The 20,599-nt window shown below is 39.4% G+C and overlaps 2 protein-coding genes across 3 annotated transcripts in view; both read right to left on the bottom strand.

Moving 5' to 3' along the window:
* The window catches only part of FBXL7 (F-box and leucine rich repeat protein 7), a 230,700-nt gene that overhangs the window by 132,611 nt on the left and 77,490 nt on the right, over positions 1-20,599 (bottom strand). For both annotated transcript variants that reach the window (XM_042463375.1, XM_042463373.1), the window contains exon 2: positions 17,032-17,121. Coding sequence is in view for 1 of the 2 variants with exons in the window: in XM_042463373.1 (XP_042319307.1) it covers positions 17,032-17,121 (90 nt within the window). In the remaining variant the exon portion in view is untranslated. The remainder of the gene's footprint in view (positions 1-17,031; positions 17,122-20,599) is intronic.
* The window catches only part of LOC121929079 (zinc finger protein 239-like), a gene marked incomplete at its 3' end in the record, with an annotated part of 257,852 nt that overhangs the window by 208,531 nt on the left and 28,722 nt on the right, over positions 1-20,599 (bottom strand). The gene's annotated exons all lie outside the window — the stretch shown is intronic.

Below are 20,599 nucleotides of genomic sequence, written 5' to 3'. Positions count from 1 at the left end.
TATGAAAATCTGTGGATGCTCAAGTCCCATTAAATAAAATTATGTAGTAAAATCATGTCCCTTATATAAAATGGTGAAATCAAGGTTTGGTTTTGGGACCATTTTTTTTAAACAAAAAAATCATGCTGTGGATGATTGAATCTATGGATAAGGAATTCATGGATACAGATGGTCGACTATAATTCATACCAGTGATGCCTATCTATAATGTCTCTGGGTCTGGTACAGATGTTTAATACAAGGGCCTTCTTCCTCACTCAGTGCCTGTTTTGAACAAAATGGAGGACTGTTTGGCGTTGTTTGGGTTCTTTCTTGTACATACTTGCATTTTCAAAGGGATCCTGGAGATGATTACCCTCCGAGACAGCTTTGAAAGGGAGATTAAAAAGATTAATGGTCAGTGGTTGGGCTATCAGTCCCTACTTGTAACAATGGCCATATGCTACTTATTAGGACCAATGGCTTATGGTGTGAGTGGGGAGGGAAGACTCATTTTGTCATTTTGGGAGGAGGCCTACAGAATTAAGGGACCAAGCTTCTGAATACCATCTCCTATTACAGGAAGAATGGGCTATTCTACATGTCTTGTACTTGTTGATTGGCAGCTCTAAGAAACATGACATTGGACTACATGGGCTTTTGTTATGAACCAAGGACTCTTCTTATCTTCTTCGGTGATGTCTTGCATGCAGACAGAGAAATGTATGATCTGATATACCCACAACCTGAATATCCTATACAAACACAGGGCAATAATTTTGCACTGCCATTGTCAAATATGATCTATAATTTAGCCTCAATGTTTTCTTCATTGTGATAAAATGCTTGGATCCCAGACTGGTGGTATCTGGACTCCCAGGCCCAGAAAAAACATCACCCCATCCTCATCCAGGACCCTGTCATCATAGATAGCACACTCATTCCCTTCATCTAAATATTTATTCTCAGAAATGTGGTTCCTCTCTGACTGCCTGTCAGCAAAGAAAGGCAGAAGAAGGAAACAATGATTGCAGTTGGCAGAAAAATGATCTGCTTCAATTGCCTTTGCAGTTCAGCATTTGGATCCTCTTGTATTTCATTTATGTACTTTTTTCAGAGCTGATAAGAATTTGTCTTTTCTCTCAATTAAAATGCTTAAGTATGTTGTTCTTGTCCAGAGGCACTTTGAAATGGCTGCACTGTAGCTTGATGCTGTAAGTAAACTACATAAGGAGCTGCCTTCCACACTAACACCAATGTGCTCAGAGGCATTAAACTGAATCATCCATAAACTGAGTAAGCAGAAACTGTCTTGGCTTCATCAAAGTTCCTTACACAAATCTCAGACATTACAGGGAATTAAATCTTCCCCAAATGAATGCTTACCTCAGATCATTGGGTGTCCCATTTGGTAATATCTCCTTTTCCTCCTTTCATGTTTTTATTTTCTTCCTTTTGTTATACTGGAACGATATTGTGTGTAACTGAGATCCCTTTTGAATATAATATAACTTTGGGGGAATAAGGTCTAATGTTCAGTCCTGGGCACTGAACATTCCTCCTTTTTTATTTTTAATTGTGGGATCTATACAAGGGCTACAATACACAGAGGGAGAGCTGGAGATGCAGTGTTCAAGGGTGTAACAACAAGGGAAAGGGGCAAAATCAGGGAATTCTCCTTCAAATAACAACTCTTCCCCCCTCCATTTTCCTTTAGTCCCCAAATTTCTAGCATTGCAGCAAGCTAAAACTTCATTTGAACCTTTAGAAATAGCTTACTGTGTCCAAAGTGGAGAAGCAGGCAAAGTTACCAACACAGCAGATATAAGAATTCAAGGTGTGAATGTTGTTGTTGTCATTGTTTTCTCATTATAATGATGGAAATTTTGGGACTAAAACAAAATTTCATGGGAGTAGAATTATTAATTGTGAGGGGCAAGTGCTGGGGCATGTCGAATCAGGATTAAACCTGCAACATTGTAGAAGACATGCACATGGAACAAGAACGCCACTGGAAAGTCTCTGCTGTGTAGCTCTGTGCAGGCTGCAAAGGAAAAATCCTCCCACACAGAAGCTGGCAGCCGGATAAAGAACTGCTGAATTGCCTCACAAAGAGGACTTTAATCTTTTGGCTCCAATATGTACAGACAGACTATCAAAGTGCTTTGCAAGATTCCTATATACAAACATCACCACTCTGAACATTCAGCTCACTCACTTATATACACATCTCCTCTTTGGGGTTTTGAGTCCTTCCCCCTCCTGGGACGTCACCCAGTTTCCTGTCACCTGACAGCTGTGACTCTGCAGAATTGAAGTCGGCTGGTTTCACCTCCTGCCCCTCTGTCATCATCTTCCTGTGACTCAGGACTCACCATAAGTTGGGTCATCATGTCTGCCACCTGAATTCAGGTTACCTTGTCACCTGTGACCCAATTCCAGGGTATAGCCACATCTCTGACATTTTTTGCCAAGAGTGCTCTGACAGCGTGGCCCTTATTTATCCCCTTGTAACTACATCCCTCGTCCTTCTTCATCTTCTCCTTCTTCTCCTCTCTCCCCCTCCTCCTCTCTCCCTGTGTAGAAAGATATGGCATCAATTGCTTAGTAATTTAATTTACCTTTTTTTTCAGGAGGAGAAATCAAGATATACACAGCTGGTCAACTACACGGAAAAATCCTCACAAAATAAAATAAATTGTAGGGTTTGAATCACATTGAATTTATGGCTTTAATTTGCCCTAGTATTTTCCAGAAGAAGATGCTTGTGTCACTTATCCATGTCACACATGCTTATATTTTCTCCATGAGCTATGATAAGAGACTGATTAAAAGTTGATCCTGTGACAGATGAAAATTCTAGATAAAATAACCCACAAATGCTATTAAAATAAAACAAGCATTCCAAACTTTGTTTGACCAAAATCCTTGGCCTCCATCTTCACCACAAGCCAATTATGAGCTCTTCTTACTGCTCTCTGAAAATTATTTGTGAAAAGAAATTTCAACATAAAACCACCACAAGTTTGGCCAACCGGACCATCTTGGCTCAGCACAGAGATCTGGTTCTCTCATCAGCCAGCTTCTTTATTTCAGGGATGCAAGTATGAATAATATTTAAGAGGTTTGGGATCCATTATATTTCCTTTGGTCCACCAAGTACAGCAGTTAAGATGCAAGTCCTAACTAAAATCTCTCAAAACAGGGTTAAAAGCAGTGCCAACTTCTGACTTTGCAAAACATTGTCTGTGTTCAGATGTCAGTATGGGAGAAAGGCCTGTAAACTGCCACTTAAGTTGGTGAGCCATCTTCAGTCACCTGAGGACCAGTTCACACCATCCTGGGTATGCATAGCTTCCCACTGCCCCAAACAGAAGGATGTCTTTGTGTCAGCTACTAATGGGTCCTACTGATGATTAGTTGCCAAAAAACAGCCTAGATGAAGAGGGAAAAAGAGAGTTGGAGTGATCAGCAAATCCTGATTCCCCACAGGCATCCTGTCCAACTTTCTTTGCCTGTGTTGGTGAGCATCAGATTTTCCACCACAGGCAGAGACTGGGCTTATGCATGACTACTTTGGACATAATAAATCCAACATGTGATCAGACTCTTCATTATAAGATACATATGTGTGGTCACAGATGGACACAGTTTGTTCCATAAATCAATGTTGTCCTACTTTGACTCTCATGGGCTTCCACCATATGGCCAAGATGTTTCTGATTAGTAGGGTATTGGGGCAATTCTTGTGCTGGCGCTAGCTTAACATTTTTGTCATGATTATGTGGTGCTGTTGCACCATTATTAAGGCTGCTGAACTCTCCTTTTAATGGTCTTGTTTGGTATTTTGTTTATGGTGCTTCATTGTGGATGGTGTGCTCCTCATGTTTGATTAGTTTCTCTATTTTAACAGGTGCTACTTTTACTGAAATTAAGGTGAGATACAGACTGCCCTTTTGGGCGGCCTGCACCCGCCCCTTTCCCCGACGGATCGGGGCTTCAGCTGCCATAGCCACAGCCCAGAGGCCCTGATCCGCCATTTTTCCAGGCGGCGGGAAAAGGGAGAAAGGGGCCGCTTGGCCCCTTTCTCTTTGTATCGCTCACGCAGCTGTTTAAAGGCTGCACCAGTGATACACGTGGCCAAAAGAGCTCCGAAAAGGAGGCGGCATGGCCGTGACATCATAATGGCAGTGCCCATGTAAAAAAGGTGCTGCCGTTACAACACCGCGGCAATATACTAGGGTTGCAGGGCATCTGGAAAGGATGCCCCGAGGCAACCCTAGTATGTGTGCAGGCTGGCACTTTCCACCATACAGCACCTATAATATTTAGCTGCCTTCAAACTTCTACATAAAGGAGAGTGAACATCTTTCTTTCTTTCTTTCTTTCTGTAAAATCAGCTACATGATTTTAATTCAGGATGCTTACAACATTCCTCCTCAAAATTGGGGGTTCTGATTTATTCTGCTTATTTCTGTGGGGGAAATGACAGTTTGATATTGCTATTAACTTTAAGTAAGAAAAAAGCCACACTGTGAGATCAATGGCTCCATACAGAGAGGCCAAATTAAAGCTGCTTTGGGTCAGTTTGGAGGTATGCTGTTTAAATGATGCATGCATCCTAAGAGTCTGGAAGCTGCACCAAAGCTGCATGGTAGTCATTATGACTGGATCACGGATTTGGCGCAGCTTCCAGATTCTTAGGACGCATGCACCATTTAAACAGCATACCTCCAAAGTGACCCAAAGCAGCTTTATTTTGGCCTGTCTGTATGGGGCCAATATGACAGATACTTTAGTCCTAGCACTGTGTAGCGCTGGAGAGGTGTGTGGCCCTCCAGATATTGTTGCACTGCATCACCCATCATTCATCACAAATGGCTATGCAGTCTAGCTTCTGGGAACTGCAGTCCCACAACACTGGAGAAGCGACACATTTCTCACCCCAGGTTTGATCAAACTGCTAGTGAGCTATAGAAATAAAGACATAACTGAAAACTGAGGATAAACTTGCACTGCCCCCAAATTTTCCAAGTTAAACCAAAGACAGATAAAGCTGAACAGGCAGCAGAAATAACTCATAGTACAATGAATGGAACGGAGGTTCTTCTTGTCATTTTTTAGTTATTTATAGTTAAGTGGCAAGCAATCTTCATCCTGTTAGATTGCTCCATGATTTAAGTGTTCTGGCCCTCCTCCCATCTGAACTGAGCTTTAATTCTCCTCCTTTTTTGGCACATTTTGTATCGCAGCTTTACACCCCCATGGAGGAATCCCAGTGTTTGCAATGGAACATGAAACTGTAAGAAGCTCACCTGGGTTTGGGGTTTGTGTTCCATGACCAACATAGAAATTTCTTGGCTTGCTCAAAGTCAACAGAACATGAGCTGCCTCATAATATCATATTAAAAGTTTATTTTGCAAAATGGGGAAAATCCACATGAGAGGTATGATAAAGGATAATGAGCACAAGATAAAGCAGCTGTGAAGGTAAGACAAAATGTAGGAAGAGGGAGGAACAGCTTGTTGGACTGAATCATGGAAACCAGGCTACACTAGAACATGAACTTCAAGAATGGATCATGTTTAGGTCTCAGCGGTTGCTGAAGGATGAAATAAGGCATCTGGCAGGAATGCAACTCTGTAGCAAATATATGAAATCTAGTAATGTGTGGTAACAGTTGGGAGCCTTATAAGATATCAAGGCTCCTCACCAACCACTTACTACATTGCTGCCTGTGTTAATAATCAGTGGCAGGTGCCAGTGAGTAGGAAAGGAACTTGCTTCCCTTGGGTTGAGAATTTCACAGCTAAAGTTGTCTTCTGGGAGACAGCTATTTCCCATTACTTCCTCCCAGACTTTTCATACCTTAAATTTAAAATGTCTTTTTATATATTATTTAAGGTTATACAAATTTTAAATATCTGCAGTAAACTGGGGTGTCTTTAAACATTCACCTACATTTTGGGTATCTTTGAAGTGATTTTTCTTACCAATAAATGGCAATAATATCTGAGATTATGGTACTGTGTACATTGCATGGTGAAGGGACTGCATGAGAGAGTACAAAGTGTGTGGATGTCAATGTTTTTCTCGGCATCCAAGCATGTTTGTCAAAACTTTTTGGAGAGCTGAGGAGGAAATAGATGTTCATGAGGGAATGTTCTACTCACTGTTTTAGGTAGTAGTCTAAGAGCTGGCCTTTTGATTTTCTTTACATTTTAAAACACATTTAAAAATTCAATAGAAGACCAATTTTCCAAACACATCAGCCAGCCTGCATGTGGGGCACTCTGTCAAGCTACATATTTATTGTTATATCTTTAAAAAGCAGTTTTAAACGCACAATCCAAAAGATTTTAAGTAATTCACATACCCACATAATAATAATAACAGTAATAAATATTTATTTATATCCCACCTCTTCCGTTTTGAGGATCGAGGCGGGTAACAGCAAAGTTTATATAATATACAACAATAAAAACAGCAAGCCCCACAAGACCCCAGCCCAACCCTCTCTCCCAAATATAAAATTAAACAATAAAACATGGTTAAAAATACATAACAATATGACAAAATTAATAAACAAATCACAAATAAGAAAAATAATAAAAGGAGGGGGATTCAGTTGGTTCTGGACATTATCAATCGGGGAAGGCCTGCCAGAAGAGAAAGATTTTTGTCGCCTTTTTGAAAGCCTTGAGTGAGGATAATTGGCGAATCTCTTCCGGCAGGTCATTCCAAGTTTTTGGAGCGGTGACAGAGAAGGACCTCTGGGAGGTCACCGCGAGTCTGGTCTTTCTAGATTGTAAAAGTTTTTCCCTGGAGGATTGGAGTGTACGGGAAGGATTGTATGGGAGGAGGCGTTCCTTCAAGTAGACTGGACCCAGGCCATGTAGGGCTTTATAGGTGATAACATAACAATAATCCACCAAAGAGTGATACCTTTATTTACTAACCCCAATGCACAATAGACTTGTTGCAAGCTTTCAAAGCCCCACTGGCTTCTTGATCAGGTAAGATGTTACATACCAAACAGGAGAAAAAATAGAGATGTTAGTAAGATGCCTGCATTTTGTTGTTTCTGTTCTTAGCGGAGATGGTATGGAGAGGGTATCTTTAGTCGGCTGGCCCCTCCTCCTCTGGCCATGTGGAAATAGGGAGATTTTCAAAGTCCAGGAAATTTAAAGTCCATTTGCATATCAACAAGGACTCCTCTTTTGCAATCCAATATGTCTCCATTCCTGTGAGGCCTCTTTGTAGGCAGACAACAATGGATTCCTCAAGAAGTCTCCATGTTTTTGTATCAGGAATATTTGGGTAGGTGTAGAGGTAAAACATGTCAATCCAGTCCAAATTTGAGAAGAAGAAAAAATTGTTTTACCTTGGTCCACTGGCTCACTTTTCAGGATTCCCCTGTTGCTGCTACAATGTGGTATTTTACAATCCAGAAAACATTCAGGCATAGCTGTGTTGGCCATTTAGTAAATTCAAACAAAAATCTGCCAGTGATCCCTTTACTGGCCATCTGAAATGCACAATACTGTATACTTGTTTCAAGCTTTTGAAGCTTCACTGGCTTCTTCATCAGTCAAGATATAACATACCAAACAGGAGAAAAATGGCCAGAGGAAGAGGGGCCAACCTGCTAAAGATACCCTCCCCATGCCATCTCAACTAAGGACAGAAACAACAAAATGCAGGCATCTTACTAACATCTCCACATCTCCTGGAGAGGTTAAGAACAATAAAAAGGCCTTTTTTGGGGTATCTTCACAGCAAAAAAGAAGAAGAAGGAAATGGTGACTCTTCCTTTCCTAAAACCAGGTTGCACTTCTGGGATTTCTTGCTCCATATATGGTCAGAGTCTTTGCTGCAGTATCTTGAGCATGACTTTGCTTGCATGGGAAATTAGTGCAATAGTTCTATAATTACTTCCATCTCTTTGTGTCTCCTTCTTTGTGGATGAGAATGTATATGGATGTGCCCTGTAATCAGTAATAGTGTTGTGTAAGGTTACCCTCCTTTTTTCTTAGGAGATTATCACAGTTTTTAAACTGCAGTTTCACTGGGAGAGAAGTAGCACTGGCGATGCTGATCGCATGATGCCACTTCCCTCCCATGGCTGCCCCATTCCCCATCCACTTCTTTTCGTTCACGGGGGAAACCCATGAATGAACTACCAATTGTGCAATGCCCTGGGTGCGCAAAACCATTCTAGGGACATGGCATCACTGTCCCCTCCTCCTCTCCTCCCCTCCTTTTCCCATCCCCTTTGCTATTTTTTAAAATTTATTATTCTATTTTTCCTGAAATCCTGGCGCTCCAAAGCCTAAAAGTTTCAAAAAGTCATTTTAAAAAGCTTAAATCAGGACTGCAACACTCTGGGAACTACACACAGAAACACTATTTTGCACTGTTATTATCCTGCTCACATAAATAATAATCTCCCTTTATCTTCTCAGACTAAAATGTAACTATACTAATACAGTACAGTTATATACAGTAAATATAGAAAGATGTCTAATTTTAGCACAGGGAATCTGGTTTTCTGCAGCAGATTATTAGGAAAGATGAGGTGGGCAGAAGCAGCCATAGGGGATTATTATATACAATCCCACATGGCTTATCCTCAATGGGACAGATGTGTGTTTAACTAGCAATGACAGATCTTATCGCATTCCCTGTAGGCAGCTCGTATGTAGCCCATATACAGCCCATATGCAACCCGGGCTTATACCATAGCTTTTCAAGAATAGGATTTTCCTCTTCTTGAAAAGCCGTGGGATAAACCCGGGTTGCATACAAGCTGCCTACGGGAAAGATGCGTCAATGCTGGTTAAACATGTATCTATCCCATCAGAGATAAGTCACATTGGATTGTTTGCAATGATCTCTATAGGCTTGACCTGTTCTGCACAGTACAGTAGCAACTATCAAATTCTTCTGGTCAATAATAGCACACCTTTCCCTAAAATATACAGCCCTGTAGTATCTGGTTAAGGGTATTACATGATGTCAAAGTTTCCACATTACAGGCACCACAGATTCTCCCATATCAAAGATAAGGTTTCCATTCTGATCAAGCTTGCATCATAACGAAACCCCCTTTACCACTGAAGGTCATTTCAAAGCCTGTTATAAATTACATCTACACTAGTGCACAGGTGGAGAGCTACCGTAGCATAGTGGTCTGAGTGTTGGATTATGACTCTGAAGACCAGGGTTCAATTCCCACCTTGGCCATGAAATCCACTGGGTGACCTGGGGGCAAGACATGCACCCAGCCTCAGTGGAAGGCAATGGCAATCCTCCTCTGAACAAGTCCTGCCAAGAAAATCCCATGATAGGTTGGCTGTAGGGTCGCCATAAATCAGAAATCACTTGAAGACAAACAACAACAGCAAATGCAAGGCCTATTATGCCAGTAGTTATGCACTCACCAAGTTAAGATTTCTAGACATGGAAAAAATTAGCAGGTCCACTTTGTTTATGACAACAAAGGCCTTTTCGATTTTCACTTTAAGCCCACTTGTTGGATTTAAAGAAAAGATTGATCTATATAGCTTTTTGAATGCATTGCATCTGTTCCCAATATGATGGTTAGTTATGTATTTTTGTGGCATAAATAAACTCAACGTGATATAATGTCTGTTTCTGATGTTCTCAGTATTCTGGCTTTGGTTTGGAAAAGATTTAGAGGAAACAGTAACGTTTGTTAGCTTTCTTTTCCAGCTACTTGAATGGTGAGAATGATTTCATAAGATAGTTGGTAATTTATCTGAGGTTTGGTGGTAATGCTACTGTGAATAATTATTTGAACAGTTCTTGTTGTGTGTCTTCAAGTCTTTTCCAATTTATGGTGACCCTAAGGCAACCAATTATAGGGAGAGGTTTGGGGCCGAGAGTATTTGACTTGCCCAATGTCACTCAGTGGATTTCCATGGCCAAGAGAGGAATCAAACCCTGGTTTCAAGAGTTGTAGGCCAGCATTCAAATCATGACAACATGCTGGTTCTCATCTGAAGAGTACACGCGCCTATTCTAGCATTAGCTATTCTGGAGTACAGATTCTTCCTTCAAGGTTTCACTTATCTCATACAGATTTGACAAGGCCCATTAAAGGAGAGTCTAAGTTCTCTTGATTCAATGGGGGTAAAATACACGTTTCAACAAGCTGAACTCATGCTCATAGGGCATTAGAAAGGATTGTTTGTTTATTTTCCTTGAACTAATTGGTTTATGAAGAATTTCTCTTCTAATTCAGAAGGAAACAATTGAACAGTTCTTTAATCATAGCATAGTGAATAGATTGAGAAAGATTACCTCATCTTGGGTAAAAAAAGTCTTGACATGTCGACATTATATTTTTGGCCATACCAGCTCACAATATTTTTTGTGATAATTAGGCCCTGCACATCTGAAATTAATGTATTGTTGTAACTATTGTTTCTGACCTTGGAAATTTTGTACTGGAAAAGAATTACACTAGAAATCTGCTGACTGTTATATTTTTGTATTCTAAATAACATGACAATGCTGTATTTATAAACAGAGTGATATTCAATACATGTTTGTATTATATTCAGGCTCTATACAGGCTCTTTTTTGTTGTTCTTAGCACTTCTTGTGTTTATGTTTCTGTCGTCATTTGGAACCAATCTTCTTTTTGATTCTAATCGAGCTGGGATTAACAATTGGATTTAGTTTTGTTTGTTGAAATGAATTTGTACCAGTATTCATTGGCATTGTATATTTATAAACAGACATAATTTATTCTCCTTATGATGATGTAGTTAGTTTAGGGATTTTTCTGATTCCTGATTGTTGCCAAGAACAGTTTTTCATCCTATAGCTTTGGGACACTTGGGATTTTTGCCTGTACGATCACAGGAAACTGTGCAGCTTTTCTATGATTTATGCAGCTTGACCAGAAAACTGCATACTTCCAGAAACTGCACAGCATTCAGTTCAGAAACTGAAAATGGTGCAGATTTCTTCACGGAAAGGAAAGAGTGCAATATTCAAACCAGCTAAGGCTGCAGCTTCTGTCAATCCAAGTTTCTTTTTCTGCTATGTAATGCTTGGCACTGTAGGCTGTATTTCAGAAGGACCTGGCAAAACCATCTTTGAGAATTCCTTGCCTCAGAAAATCCTATTAAATTCATGGGGTTGCCATAAGCTGACAGGTGATTTGAAGGCAAATGCACACATACGCACTATGTTTGGTTTGTGCAACAGTCAAATTGGCAAAGATGATGTATGAAAAGACTGCAAGCATCAGCTTTTATAGCAAATTCCTGTGCATTTATCAAAAACTGCATCAGGAACAAAACTTACTGTTTTTTCTCCACACAACTTTCTCAGGTTATCCAGAATTTCAAATTCATCCCCAGTCAGGAAACTTATGAACTCCCATTCCAATCTTAATTTAGAGCATACTGGTATCAGGTCCTTGTTATTCTAGTTTGAATAGTTTGAATAAAGAACCATCAGCAGTTTGACCAAGATTTGACAGAGATTCATGATATTCCTGTCCAAAATGAGTAAGGATCTTATTGCATCCCTTGTAAAACCAGCTTACCCTAAACCGGCTTAAATTTTAAATCGGGTGGCATCCTGATGTTATCAGATGGATTTGGCCAGCCAATCTGCTGCCCAGGTGCATCCCAGGTGCATCCCTACTTCCAGGAGGGCTCCTCATGGCTCTTTACGGATCCGGGAGTTTTCTGATTTAAGAAAATGGCAGCTGGAACTTTCCTGGAAGCGGGGATGGACCCGAGATGCACCCAGGTGGCAGATTGGGCAGCCAGATTTAAGATTTAAGCCAGCTAGAGGTAAACTGGTTTAACAAATGGTGTGCTAAGCTCCTAAATTTATTAAGGGTAAATGAAAGTTAAATTATTAATTTTCTGGGCTATTTAGTTTAATAAACTTTGGCCCGGGGCAGACAGGCCCTCTGTGGTAAGGCGGCGGTGCAAATAGGGTTAGGGACCACACGGCAAGCGAACAGTCCCTAACCCAAGCACGGACTGGCGGCACTACAATGGCGGCACCCTGTGCACATGGGCACCGCCACTGGCACACTCATGACGTAATTATGGTGGCGGAAAAAGAACCCGGTTTTCCCAGGTTCTTTTTCCTCCAGAGGGGAGCTGTACTGTTTGGAGGCTGTGGCTTCCCTCTGGAGGAAATTAGGCCACCGGCAGGCCGCCCTTTTGGCCAGTTTGTACCGCACCTATGGTACTTTTTATTGAATCTGTTTGGAATTTGGCTCATTTAAAGACCCTCTCAAGGAGATAATGGGTTCCAGGTTTGATGCTATTAGCTCCACAGCTATCATTTTTTTAAGCAATGTAGCGTATGAAGGCTTATAATAGAGTCTTAGAGTGGCTGTATCCTTGTGTGTATGAGAGAGAGTGACATTAATTAAAAAGGCATGTTGGTAAATCTGTTATAATATTTTTTTAAAAAAAACACATTAGTTGGTTTTAACGTAAGTAAAGACATGTTCAGCGTATGATCCTCAGGGCTTGTTTGTTTGTTTGGAGAATAATATACTCTTTATTATATTGTCCCAGTTGACTAGAGTCAGAGTCTGATGCTGCAGTGCAATTTCTCACAGGGTATGCTAAAATCAGATGGAAGTATAACTACTATAGGCCTACTCACATAGTATTTTTCTGAAAACTGTACAAAGGTGCTAGTGGGCCTTTGATTTGGGTGTACACTTCCCACCAGCCCTTATGCCTCTAACCGAAAAAAGAATATATTATGATTGTTACAGGGACATCAGCCTATATGGAACTTTATAACACATTGTAAATAAGAGACATGTTATGGCTTTAAGAAGCTTCAAAAGACAGACGAAAGGGCAGGAAAAGCAATGGAATGTTTCTATCTTGCATGATCAAACAAACACAAGATCTCCTTCATTCATTTCTGTGCAAGTCTCCCTTGGGAAACACCTTCAGCCATGAAGCTCATCTGTAAAAAGGCCTCAACATCTTCTGATTTACCTTATTTTACTTTATTTTGTTGCTTTTTGCCTTTCCCCCTCTTTGCTAGGGAAGGACTTGGTTTGGTCTGTAGAGGCAGTTTAATGAGTTTTGAGTGTTATGATTAATAGTGAAAAAATATTTTTAAAAGCAGGTTTAAAGTGGCTGCTACAAAACCGGAATATCAAATGAAACCAAAACATACTAGCATAAATATAAAATCCTTATAAAACAGGCATGTGTTTTGGGTTCCTGGGACAGGAAACAGAGTACAAAGAGTTCCCATAATTCGCCTTCCCGAAATGTTTGGCTGTGTGATTTTTTTAACCTCTCCAAGTTTGATTTTTTTAAAAACAAATCTGGAGAAAATAAGCCACTCAGGTATTGGCCAGAAATTTCTAAACAGGCTAAAGTATTAAGCTTTATTCTACATTACTCATTGACAAAACACATATTTTAAATCATCCAGAGGTCAAACTCTAGTTGTTTCTTCCTGTAGACTAAACCCAGCAAACCAAATTGCATAAGAAAGCCATACAGTGGTGCCTCGGGTTACGAAATTAATTCGTAACGCGGCCGCTTTCGTAACCCGAAAAGCCTTCGTAAGCCGAATTGCCATAGGCGCTAATGGGGAAAAGCCGCGATTCCGTGCGAAAAAGCCGAAAAAAGCACCAAAAGTTTTTTCGTATCCCGAAAAAACATTCGTAACCCGAAACAATAATTCCCTATGGGATTTTTTCGTATCCCGAAAATTTCGTAACCTGGGTATTTCGTATCCCGAGGTACCACTGTACTGTCTTTGAGAGGACTTTGCAAGAATGCTAACAATGTGTAATCTGTGATCATTCGATATGTATTATCTATAAAATTTTATTCAATGAAATAAAGTAGATGCTTTCTACTGCACTAGTTCTCCACCAGAATTGACATATACTGTGACCTTACATTGTGGCCTTAAATAACAAGCCAGCTGGAATTTATTCTCACCCATATAATTAAAACAATCACAGTACCATTTCTCTTGTTTAGAACAGAACATACTTAAAAATCTTAAAGCGACTCATCAACAGTACAGTTCCTGGAAAAGTCTATTCAGATGCATGCATGCTCATTCTCTCCACCCACAAACACACACCATTTGTACAGCATAGCCAAAATGACAAGAGCACAACAGCAAGAAAGGGACCAGTAATTTGTGGCCTTGCTTTCTACTTTGCATAATTACAATCACATGGAAATAGGGCTACTACAGAAAAAACTACTGAGCCCCATACATTAAAATGAGTCTTCTTGAAACCTTACAAAGTTGCAAAAGAAAGTTCCTTATAGTCAGTTCGCACCTAGATATTCACCTCTGGTTCAGTTTGGTACCAAGCAATGATGTGCATTCATGAATGAAGCATCGGAGATAAAAAATATTACTGATGTCATCTCATACACAATACTTTTCAACAGAGTGAACCCACACATTCAGTAGGCAACCAATTGATAAGCAATCAAGAAAAGAACTGATACTGATGATCCATCCCTTTGCCTTCACATCTCTGTCTCATCATAAAACTCCAAATTTCTATGGAACATAGTCTGATAGCTATGGAAATAAAATTTAGCATATTCCACAAAGACACAGATACAGTGGACCCTTGTTATCTGCTGGGGTTTGGTTCCAGGAACCCCCGTGAATAACAAAATCCGAGTATGGTCAAGTCCCATTAAAAACAATGGCATAGCAAAATGGTGTCTCTTATATAAAATGGAAAAATCAAGGTTTGATATTTTAAAAAAAGGTTTGATACTTGAAATTCATACTCTTTTTGAATATTTTCAAGCCGTGGATGCTTGAATCCGTGTATAACAAAATCCGTCTATAAGCAAGACCAACTGTATAACAGTCAACTGTGAATCATAAAAAGGGGCAAGGAACAGGGAGGGGAAGAAATATGACAGCACAATTTAGACTAACTGGCGTTTATGTTAGTGTGAGCTTTCTTGGGCCTTGTCTGCAAGGGCCAAGTAAACTGGCCTCTCCCTGCTCTCTCAGCAGAAATCGGACGACACACAGAACAAACCCCAGTTCTGGTGCAAACAGACTAGATTATGTTTGGTTCATTACTTCTTCCAGAGAACATGAGAGCTTTTTCTGACATGTACTGGAAGCCGTGTAAGGCACACCCACATATGACGTAGGCGCACTGTAATTCTGATCCTGTTTAATCATGTATTACATGAAAATACAAAAACCTTTGAATTATTTTTCAATTGTTTGATTAGCAAGCATTCACATATACATTTCTGTTTTGCCTAATTAAAAAAATATTTCATAGACAGATTTTCTATTGATCCATGACTTTACTGGTAAATCTTGGTAGGTGATATCATTATTTCTAGGGTGGGATGCCAGAGCCACCATTACCAAAAAAAACCCCAACGCAACATGTGCTGAATATACCATAATATGAAGTATAAATAAGAGTTTTAACAGCGAATACTCAGCTATTTTTATTTGTGCATACGCTGTGGGAAAGGGAAGGATCCAGTGATTGTACATTCTACTGTATTCCCATTATCAAAGGATAGATTACTAGCCCACTAGGACCCTACCGTAGCTCAAGAAAAGAACAGCTCACAATATGAGCTCTATTCCTTGGAAACTGGAAGGATCACAGAGATGGACTGATCAACTCTTTCATGCACATAGGCTCAGTTCCTTGACTACTTCCCTCTTGTATTATTAAATTTGCTTCTCTCCTAGCTATCTCCAGATACAATTAACTTTCAGGCTATTGAGCAACTGGAGAAGAACATACTTTTGGATTGTTTAGCATGCGGCTTGCTCAGCTTGAGCGAAGCTATTTCTATTTGTTAGCAGGGACAGAGAAGGAGAAAGAGGATGAAATTAACAGCTGAGTTGCAGTCCATTCAGGTAGGCTTAACATGCTTGTTATTATATACTGGATAAAGATTTAAATATCTGTATTCCCTTAGAAAACTGCACAGAGTTTGGAAATGATTTACTAAAAATGAATCTGTGACCTCTTATTCATTAACATTTTAATCAGTGTTTTTAAAACTTGCTGTTATACTGCCTGAATGGCAACAATGGTAATAGGCTGACGTTTCACATTATTTTAAGTCATTATTTTGAGGGGATAATTTTGGGGTGTTGGGGTTATTTCAGTTATTTTAACCGATTTGCTTGAAACTAATGAAGTACTAACATATTGTTAACAATTAATGAAATTTTTAAAATGATTTTCTTTCAACCACTAAATTAGCACTAATTAGTTAGCTTTACCAATAGTATTGGCAAAGCCTAACCGTTGGAGTAAAAAAGCAAGACTTTAAACATCAGGACCCCAAATTAAGCAGGGCATCGAACTGAATTGTCAATATTGTGTGAGTGCATGCTTCCGTGTCTATACAAGGATGACCTCTCAGAAAAGTGTATTAAGGCCCCATGTGCAAAAATGCCTTCATCAGCAGGTTATATTTCAACTCATGCTTGAAGATAGTTGCCCAGCATCTCCCTTTACACCCCAACACATCCTTTGCCAAAACAACCACACATTAAAACTGGTGCCTTTCCTTCCAGTTCCAGGTGAGATCCCTCAGTGTGACTTTCATATCACCACTGAACATAAGTCTAGTTTATGTACTTTAGTTTGTTTGGCACAAACTTCTAAGCACCAGGAAAACACTACATTTAGGTTTAGTTGTAGATCACTTTCCAGAGTCAGTCCATTATTACCCTTGGAAAGTCCAGGCGAGATGTACTAAATTTAAGACCCACTAAGAATAATATACTGTATTAACATGTGTTGAAAGAATTTATTCGGAATTGTCCCCTTAAAATTTATTATTTCTACACCTCTCATGAGTCCCCAAACATTAAAAGATAACAGATTTTTTAAAAAGCCTCAAAGTGGGAGGGAGAATACAGTTACTTTGGTTGGCTGTTTTTGCCCACTTTCTCCACCCCCAACCAAAAGAAAAACAAGTCCGTCCAAGCATTATCCAATTCAACAGAAGAAGCAAGAAGTACTATCTGCATACCTTCACTGGTAGCGGCATTTTTTTGAGTTTTGGTAGGTGTGTGATCTGTACTTGAACTCACGTCGGATGAGATGCTTGAGCTGCCTTTACCTGCAGGGGAGAAATGGTAGTATTAGAACACCCTTTTCCTAAACAAAACATTCATAGTTGATGGAATTCCTAAATCCGATAGCAGGGTTCACAGGAGAAATGTGCAAAATAGAAAAGGAGTGGGTTCTTCACAGGCACAATGCACAATGTCTATGTCAAAGGTGAGGAAAATGCAATCTGAAGACCATACGTGGCTCTCACCTCCTTTTTTGTGGGAAAAAAAATTCTGGTGAAAAATTGCCTGGAGCAGTAATGTATTTCCAAACTCAACCCCTCTCCAACTCCTCTAAAACCAGGAGGTGCAAAATGGAAGTAGCAAACAGAAAGGAGATAAGCTCCACATGCTCTAAGGGCTCGTTCCCACTATCAAAAGAATCAAATCGCTGAGCGAATTAAATGGCCCTTGATCCCATTTGAAACCGGTTTCTGTCGCGATGTGATTGAATCTGTCATGATGAACTGAATCAAAGGCAAAAGAACTGTTTTTTTCAGACACTAGGTTAAAAGAGGTTCTTTTGAAAAATCATTATTCCAAAGAGTGTTCAGCAGGTAGGAACAACAGACTGGAATCGCAGCATTCTGGAGGGAAGGGACTAATGGCAGAGGGGTGTTTATCATCCCTCCCCATTTTTTGGAGATGTCATTCCTTAATGCCCCACCCCAGTGCTGTCTTGTTATTTATTGGTGTGACTTTCAGTTCCTTTTTTTAAAAAATTAATTAATCAATTAAGCGACAGAATGGTTTAGCAACTACTTACAAAGGTGCTTAACCACTCGATCGCTTAATCGCTTAACTGTATTTACAAAAATAAATAAGGAAAAGAAAAGATGCCCTGTCAAGATGCCTTGACAAGGAGCAGTTTTCCCCCACTCCTTTGGCAACTGGCTTTGGGCCGCACTAGCCGGCCTTGGCATGGCTTCCGGATGATCCAAGGATATGCGTCATCAGCATCCCATGCCTCCGGATTGGCCCAAAGGCAACGCTTTTTGCCTGTCTGTCAGATCCCTGTAAAGATGATGAACATGTGGTTGTAAAAATGTATCAAATGATGTTAAAACTAGATTTAGAGGAAGAACAGATCAAGGACTGTGTGGTTAAATGGGTGCAAAATGTTGGAAATGATGTTGAACTAGAGTATTGGGGGAAAATACAGATGGTAGGACTGAGAGATGTATTTTGTTTTAATTTAATGGAAAATATTTTATTACAGTAATTATAGTTGGCATGATTAGACCCTTGTTGCACAGAATGGCATGCTGTGACAATCCCCCTCCCCATTTTATAAACCAGGACATTTGTAGATATTGAAAGCATGTAACAGACAAAAAGCAAAAAGCAAAACCTGTCTTCTTACTCCTCTGCAAAAGATATCTGAACAAAACTGACGTATTAAGAGAGGGAAGGGGAGAAAAAGAGACAAGATAAGTGAGCATTTCATGTTCAGGTAAATTCATGTTTGAATCACATTTCATTTGAACAGTTTTTAGTTTTTTGCAACTTAGTGACAATATCCGTAGATATTTTAAGATAGTATGTATAATTTACTAGTATCTGGCATATCTATGTTTTGCAATCAACAAAAACAGATTAGAAAATTCTGGTGTAACTGTTAATACAAAATTTTATTTTTCAAACTATTTTCCCCTTATAGCCACATGATGATGGAATGATTCTACAGAGGTAAAATATTATATTCACACTAGCAGCATTAAAAAGGAAATTACTCTGAAAGAAAAGTTCTTCAAAAGAGCTAAAGGTTGCAAGGGTACTATCCTAGATACCTGATAAATGAAATTATTTCTGCTTACTTCATCACCACTCAGAAATTAATATGGCTGCATGAAGAACCAATCAGACTGCTTCACCATAAGGTCTACTATAGTAAGTTTAAATTTGTCATCCTGTTGACGCTAGTTTACGAGTGCAAATAATCATTATCTAATTATTCATTTGATTTATACACACAGATGTGATACTGATAAAAATCACAGACTACAAGTATTTAAAATACTAAATGGCATATGTCTGCTAAAATACAATCAAATCAATGCAAACGTAAATATAAAACTATGTAAGATTAAATAGATTTCAATGAATTATTGATTTTGAACACTGACACTGGCTTCATATTTTTCAGTTAACATACTTTTGCCAAGATCTGCTCCCTGGCCTAGCAACAAAACTCATTCAGTTGTCTCTAGGTTAGGGATCAGAAACCTTTGACCCTCCAAATGCTGCTGAACTCCAGTTCCCATCAACCCTTACCACTGGCAATACTTTCTAGGACCTGGGAGTCCTGCCTGGAATCTGGGAGCCTGCCTGACCTTTAAGATCTTCAAGGAGTGCATTCTTTCTGTCCTGCCACCAACACAGTTGCATTTGGTGAGGATGAGGGTCTTTTCAGTGGCTGCTCAGTGGAATTCACAATCATAAGAGACTTGGTTAGTCCCTGATCCACATTCTTTCTGCCAAGAGGCAATGGCCTTTCTATTTATTCAGGCCTCTGGCTTTTCAGTTAGCAGTGCTTCTCAATTATTTTCTGTCATGCCCCCCCTAGGAAGAAGAAAACATTTCGCGCCCCCCGTGCAACTATAAATAGTATCATATGTCTATAAAATTGTTATAAGTACACCTCTGCATAACAGAGCCTCGCGCCCCCCTTTACGGAGCCTCGCGCCCCCCCTGGGGGGCCCGCCCCACTATTTGAGAAACACTGAGTTATTGTAACAGAAGGATATTTTAATGGAGTATATTCTGCTTATTTATGTTTTAATGTGTTTCTAAACATTATAATTTAATGATTTTAATATAACTGTTTAATCTTTTTTAACACTTGTATTAAATAGTGATGTTGTTATTTTTATTCTGTTTTCTTTTTAAGTTGATGCAAGCTGCCTTGGTTCCCATGCTAAGAGAAAGGCAGGACAAAAATAAAATGAAGTAAAATAGATAATAAACACCATCTGTTGGACACAGACACCCCTGTCCGTGATCCCATCCTATACAAGCAAGAAACAAGCACCTGCTTGGCCATCTGCCAGTGTATTTGGTATTTCAGCAATAACAAACAAACAGACAAACAAAACCCAAAGTTTTAAAAGTTTTTAAATATAAAAGCTTGAAAAATCCCCATCTGTTTCATATGGATTTTATATTAAAGCTGCATATGTTTTAAAATACTGCAACATCTGCTGAGTAACAACAACATCCACCTGTCATTTCCATTGTAATACATTATTTAAAAAAAACTGTGAAATGTCCTCTGTTAGAGGTCCAAAGAAATGTAGTCCTCACTGCAATTGGATATATATATATATATATATATATAGGCAAAATCGATTCACATGGGTTGCATATTTGTATTTATTTGTCCATGCAAAGTAAACAGGATTACATAGACATCACTTGTTCAGGGAAAAACCTGGCCCATTCATTTAGGCAAAAGAATTAGGGTATGCATATTGTAAAAAGCTTCTC

The sequence above is a fragment of the Sceloporus undulatus genome, chromosome 4, assembly GCF_019175285.1.
Source record: "Sceloporus undulatus isolate JIND9_A2432 ecotype Alabama chromosome 4, SceUnd_v1.1, whole genome shotgun sequence".
In the NCBI taxonomy this organism is placed as follows: Eukaryota; Metazoa; Chordata; class Lepidosauria; order Squamata; family Phrynosomatidae; genus Sceloporus; species Sceloporus undulatus.
Note: the sequence above shows the minus strand (reverse complement) of the source record. Positions and strands in the feature narration are given on the sequence as shown.